This window comes from Choloepus didactylus, chromosome 4 (assembly GCF_015220235.1).
Source record: "Choloepus didactylus isolate mChoDid1 chromosome 4, mChoDid1.pri, whole genome shotgun sequence".
Lineage (NCBI taxonomy): Eukaryota > Metazoa > Chordata > Mammalia > Pilosa > Megalonychidae > Choloepus > Choloepus didactylus.
In genome coordinates, this window is record NC_051310.1 from 26,273,188 (window position 1) to 26,280,187 (window position 7,000).

At 39.0% G+C, this 7,000-nt stretch overlaps 1 protein-coding gene across 1 annotated transcript; it reads left to right on the plus strand.

Moving 5' to 3' along the window:
• The first annotated feature begins 439 nt into the window (after positions 1-439).
• LOC119532578 (selenocysteine insertion sequence-binding protein 2-like) lies at positions 440-5,848 on the plus strand. Its single transcript, XM_037835026.1, is given in 2 exon segments — positions 440-485; positions 2,647-5,848. Coding segments are annotated over 2 exon segments (2,553 nt in total). The 3' UTR covers positions 5,154-5,848.
• The last annotated feature ends 1,152 nt before the right edge of the window (positions 5,849-7,000 follow it).

A 7,000-nucleotide genomic window follows, 5' to 3' on the forward strand; every position in this document is an offset into this window, starting at 1 on the left:
GAAAACATCTTCTCTGGGCAAATCATTTTTGATAGAGTCAATAAAGAATTTCAAAGATCACTGGACACATTGGCTAATGGAAGGGTAAATTTGTGTGTATTGTACATTGGGGTAGGGTAGACTGGGGATGGGGGATGGGGCAAGAGGAAGGCAGAAGAGAAGAAGGAGCACCATTGAGGTGGAGAAATAAAAAAAGGGAAGTTAAATCCAGACTTCACCTACTTCTGCACTTTACAGGAAGCCATTTCTGTACCTGAAAAACAAAAGGAAATAAAGCATTAAATTGATTAACATGCATGAAAGGTAATAACTTACATTTGTAATTAAATAAGAGTTTTTTTTTTTTAATTTTTTTAGCTACTAAAACAGGAAAAGAAAAATTTAGAAAATTACTTTGATAAAGGACCCTTTGAGGGCAAGGGCTGAGTAGAGACAACAAATGGCTGTGGAATTAGCACTGGCTGATTTAGCAACTAAAAATACAGGTAGTACTTGTTAAATTTGAATTTCAGATGAACGAATTAAAATTTTAGTATAAGTATGCCCCATGCAATATTTGGAACACACTTTAACCATAAAAGTATTTATTATTTATTTAAAATTCCATTTTGACTAGACATCTTCTATTTATCTAGCAACCCTACCTGGAATAGAATTTGGATAGGAGAAACCAGAGATTAAAGATTGGAAGAAGAGAAAAGAGAGAACATGAAACATGGTAGTATGTCAAATTGATCAGAGAACTTTAAAAAAAAACACTGAGGTCTACTAAATTGTTTTAAATTGTATGCTATATGGTACAGTAATATAACTTGTCTTAATAAAAATCCCATGTCATTGAAAGTCCACTGCATAAAGCTTATCTGAGTTGTTTAAAGGAGTAAAGTTTCAACAAAAATGTTAAATTTTATAATATAAAGATGAGGCAATTGACTCAAGTTAATAATTCAAAAATCACATGTGGTCCTGACTTCAGCTTGTCTAAAATCAGGGAAGCAAATAATGTCACCATAAATCTGTTTTTTTTTTCTGTCTATTTCTTCAGAACTTGCTCCATTGTCAAGGTGACAAAATGGCTGGGAGCATCTCCTTGTTCCATTTCTGAAGTTTAAAAACAGCAGGAGAGAGTATTTATTCTCCCCCTTCTGTTCAGAGAAGTTTCATTGAATCACTTTGGTTTAATTGAACTTGCCTATCCCTGAACCAGAAAAGATGTTTAAGGATGAAATTCTCTAATTGTCCAGACCTGAGCTACATGTCATGTCACAAACAGTCTAGCCAACCAACCAAACAAATGAGAAAACAGTCATTGTTTAAGCTATAGTTTAAACATATTCCATCTTAATTTAGATTTTAGGAGCAGGGTGATATTGACTGATGTCTGGATCACATCTATTTAATTGTACCTCGCCACTTTCTCCATAGTAAGCTTCTGAGCTTGAGTAACTTACCTTATAGTTCCTTTTATCTTGCTGTGAAACCTGCCCTATGTAAGGGCTTAATAAAATTTGAATGAATGAATGAACAAATGAATAAATAAAAGCAAATGCTGTTTTCTGGACAGGTAGATCAAAATGTTTCCTATACAAAATACTAAAAGAACTGAATGAATGGAACAAAAGTTAGGCTTTAAAAACTAACTTCTGGTTAAATTAATCATATATATGTGGGGATAAATCAAATGTGAGCCACAAATCTTATATCTCTAAAAGGATTTGAGTCAGGAGACCATTGTCACAAAATAGTTGAAGTGACCTAGTTTTTCATCTGTAGGACAGGAAAAACCCTACCTGATTAAGATTTTTGTGAGGACTGAATAAGACTTTGTATATGCAAATGCTGAGCAGTAATCTATAAACTCTAGGTGCATTGGGATCATCACAGCATCCCTAGGGACAAGCTCAATGTCTAGCACATTGGAGGCAATTGATAAATGGAATCTGAGTACAAGACTTCAAGGAAAGTTATCTTGTGTGTGTGTGTGTGTGTGTGTGTGTGTGTGTGTGTGTGTGTGTGTGTGTGTGTGTGAATAAGAAAGACGGTGTTATATAGAGGCATAATATAAAGTAGACAAAATTACCCTTTCAGATTCAAACATTTTATAAATAAGTGTATGTCAGATATGTCAGGAATCCATCAAATTTTGCTGTTTTTTTACCATCAGGTCTTTCTCATTATATCAAGCAACAGAAATGTATTTTGCTTATGCTGCAATTTTCTGTTATGGATATGCAATAAAACTGACAACGAAGTAAGAAACTAAAATTATAGCTTTCTCTCCTCTCTCTCATCCTTTAAGAAAGGTCTAAAAGAATTTTGTATCTCTTTTATTAACCCATAATGAGAGAAGCTATCTGTCCTTACAACATTTAGTAACAAAAGGGAATTTTTAGTAGCCAGAAAACTTTGTTGACCCTAGTATGATATGATTGCATCTCTACCAGCTTAATTTTTAAACTTTCTGCATCAAATAGTACTCATAATTTCTTCTAAATTAAATCCCAAATGGTTACATAAAACCACTAGACTTCACTGAAACAGCAATCATATCAACTAGTTGAAATTTGTAAGTTTTAAGATAATGTGAATTGAGCTCATTGACATCGATATTTGATTATGAGAATGTAAACAAGTTAATATAAAAAGCGAGAAGGCGGAAAAGCCAGTTGGGGAAACGTCCCGTTGCCTGCCCAGTTAGTGGACTGGGTGGCTGCTGGCCTCCTCCTGGCCCCCGGCCATGGCGTCGGAGGGGCCGCGGGAGCCCGAAGGCGAGACAGAAAATATATACTGAAGATCTGGCCTTTGGAGCTTCAACTTTTCCACCTCAGTATTTGTCTTCTGATATAACTATTCATCCGTACACCTATTCTCCTTTTACCCTTGAGTCTGCACAAAATGTTTGTTCAGTGCCTGGCTCCCGGTATGATTATAACCGACCTAAGTGTTACCCAGCTTTTCAAACTGCCAAGCCCCGTAATGAGCGCATGAGCCCTCTCCCACAAGAAACCAAAAGTCTTTTTAAGAAAAAAACATACGAAGAGAAAAAAACATATGATGAGCAAAAATTGAACACTAAGCGGGTTGATGGAAGTATATCATTGGTGAATTCTCCTAAAGATTCCCATCATATATCCATTCATGCTGAAAATAGCTTGAAATCAGATGGCTGTCATAAACGAACAGACAGGAAATCCAGAATCATTGAGAAAGGTGGATCTACCTCCAAACCTGAGTTCGAGTTTAGTAGGTTGGATTTTCCTGAACTGCAGGGTGCAAAGAACAATGATATAGCAGAGATACCAAAGCAACCCAAATGGGGCCCTTTACGCTCCACTACGACCGACATTTCTCTCTTAAGAGAAGTAGGAAAACCACCTGCAGCATTAGCAGAGGGTGAAATAATGGCGAAGAATAAAAATGCAGCTGAACCTCTAACTGAAAATACTGCTGCCAATTCCCCTTCGTGTACAAGAGAGTTATCTTGGACACCAATGGGTTATGTTGTTCGGCAGACATTATCTACAGAACTGTCACCAACCCCTGAAAATGTTACTTCCATGATAAACCTAAAGACAGTTGCTTCATCAGCAGATCCCAATAATGTTAGAGCATCATCTTCTGAAGTTTTATCTTCCAGTCCTTCCTACAACAAAGAAAAACACATTGTTAGTCCTACTACAAAGTCTAAAGCATCACAAGGGGGTGACCCTGAACAAAATGAAGCCTCACGAAAGAATAAGAAAAAGAAAGAAAAGTCCAGATCAAAATATGAAATCCTGACAGTTCAAGAGCCGCCAAGGATTGAAGATGCTGAAGAATTTCCCAATCTGGCAGTTGCATCTGAAAGAAGAAGCAGAGTAGAGTCACCAAAATTTCAATCTAAACAGCAGCCACAGAATAATTTTAAAAACAGTGGAAAGAAGAGTCAGATTCCAGTACAGTTGGATTTGGGGGGAATGCTGACGGCCCTGGAAAAGAAGCAGCACTCCCAGAATGCAAAGCAGTCCTCCAAACCGGTGGTGTTCTCAGTTGGTGCAGTGCCAGTCCTTTCCAAAGAATCTGCATCAGGGATGAAGAACCACCGCTTAAACCAGGTGAAGACCCCTCATAACCCTTTGGACTCCAGTGCTCCATTGGTGAAGAAAGGGAAGCAGAGGGAAGTTCCCAAGGCCAAGAAACCAACTTCGTTGAAGAAGATTATTTTGAAAGAACGGGAAGAGAGGAAGCAGCAGCGTCTCCAAGAAAATGCTGTAAGCCCAGCTGCTGCCGGTGACACTGTGCAGGATGGAGAGAGCGGTGGTGATGAGCAGCCACTCGAGCAGGTGGAGCCCTCAGCTCCAGGGGGAACAGAAGAATCCATCTGTTCTGCTCATTTCGTGGAAAGCAAGTCAGAAGAGCCTCTCAGAACAGAGCTTCAGAGCAATGCAGAGCCTTGGCACCCCGGCCCCGACGTGGCCAGCCTCCCGAAGATCCACAGTCGCAGGTTTAGGGATTACTGCAGCCAGATGCTTAGTAAAGAAGTCGATGCTTGTGTTACGGATCTTTTAAAAGAACTGGTACGTTTCCAGGACCGTATGTACCAGAAAGATCCAGTCAAGGCTAAGACCAAACGCCGACTCGTGTTGGGGCTGAGAGAAGTTCTCAAACACCTGAAACTCAAGAAATTAAAATGCATCATCATTTCTCCCAACTGTGAGAAGATACAGTCCAAAGGTGGACTGGATGACACTCTGCACACCATCATTGACTGTGCCTGTGAGCAGAACATTCCATTTGTGTTTGCACTCAATCGCTAAGCTCTGGGACGCAGCCTGAACAAAGCTGTTCCCGTCAGTGTGGTGGGGATCTTCAGCTACGATGGGGCCCAGGACCAGTTCCACAAGATGGTTGAGCTGACAATGGCAGCCCGCCAGGCGTACAAAGCCATGCTAGAGAACACGCAAAAGGAGCTGGCAGGAGAGCCTGGGCCTCCTTCCCCTCCCAGTCCACCCACGCTGGGCCCAAGTTGCTCTGCAGAAGCTCCCAGTGGAAACGAAGAGCCTCAGTACATTCAAATCTGGAGAAAACATCTGGAAGCATATAATCGATGTGCCCGGGAACTAGAAGAATCTTTAGAGGCTTCAGCCTCTCAAATGATGAACTTGAATTTATAGGAAGGAGAGGTCTTTGCGTGTGCTTTCTGTGTTTGTGGTAAGGAGAGGGGGACTTTTTGGTCTTTTTCTTCTTCTCAGTTCTTCGTTGGCCTAATGTATTTTGTATGACTGTTGAATTTGGAAATCAACCAGAGTGAAGGGACACATGCAGCGGTGTTTGTCACTGCTCAGCTTCCTACACACAAAGCTGTGAATCCATCGACTAGTCACTGGCCCACTGGATATGCGGCCTGTAATGTTTTCTAAAAGCCTCGTAATGTAAGTTTGGCTTTCTGAGCACACTGAGGATTTGGAAAATATTGGAAACCGTGGTATGTAGAGTACTTTGGCTGCTAAAGAAACGTCTTCTCCATTGCAGAATAGTTGGACTAAGTTACTTAGTTTGCAGAAAACCAGGTGTTGGATTCTCAAGCGCTAGGAACTGGAAGGAAGCACCATTCCCAATTGTAACTTTCTTCCTACCACCCAGTTTAAAATGTCACAGCTTTGCAGGAACCTGGCATAGAGACAGCTTTTAGGGATGCTCCTGTTCCAGCAGACAGGAGGGGTTGAAAGGTTTGTTTCTAAGGAGAGATGTCTTTTCAGTTTAAAGATGGAGGGATACTTGGAAAAATTGCTAATATGAGCCTCAAAAGGAAAAATGTTTTTTCTAACCTGTGACTTTTTTCACATGAATTATTTTAAATCTTTATTTTTCAAAGAAAAAAAAAAAAAAAAAAAAAAAAAAAAAAAAAAAAAAAAAAAAAAAAAAAAGCAAGCACTGTTAATTAAGATAATGGGGGAAAAAACTTTTATCATTAGAATGACTTGCATTTGGATGGTTTATCAACATTAACATAATCATTTTTTATTAGATGCATAGGGTTGAACTTGATATTTGGGCATTACAGATAATATATATCTAATTATTGCCAATTCACAAATATTAACAATATTTTTATAACTTTAGTATATGTTGAGATTTTCTTATAAATTTTGAAATAAATTACATATGTAAATAATTATAAAGGTAATTTATACTTGTAAAACAGATCAAACATGTTGAAGGCTTGTAGCACCAATTTAAAATCGTCAATAAGCCAACCATACACATAATCTCTAATATTTTAGGGTAAATTCTTATATGACATTTAATATGTACATACACACATGCATTTTCTTAAAAATTATTGACTGTGTACTGTGTGTGTTTGGTGGGAGGCACTGGAGAGTGGGAGTTATTAGAAAGTGCCATGGAATTGATATTTGAGGTGCTGAAACCCTTCAGAGGCCCTGAGAAAACTGGCACCTGGAAAAATGTGGAACATATTACGAGACAAAGCTGGAAAGAAGGACAAGTGCCGGTCATAAAGGCCATGGTAAGCAATTCGGTCTTTAATATGATATCAATGATCTGTAGGTGGAATTCTAAAAATTACTCCCAATGACTCTCCCTTTGTTTCATGCCATCCTCTTTAAGTGTGAATACAATGATATATCATTCCTGGGATAATGTTACTTTATGCATGTCACACGGCAGGCCTCATCTAATCACATTCGCCCTTTTAGAAGCAGAGAGTGTTCTCCAGCTGGTAGCAAAAGAGGAAGTCGGGGAAATTTGCCATAAAAGGAGGACTGTATTGGTTAGGGTTTCTCTAGGGAAACAGAATCAACAAGAGATATCTATAAATATAAGATTTATAAAAGTGTCTCACACAAAATGTGAGTATGCACAAATCCAAATCTATAGGGCAGGCAGCAAACTGGCAACTCCAATGAAGATGTTTGATGAACTCCTCAGGCAACAAACAGGCAACTTCGATGAACATGTTCGATGAACAACTCAGGAAATGAACTGGCAACTTCGA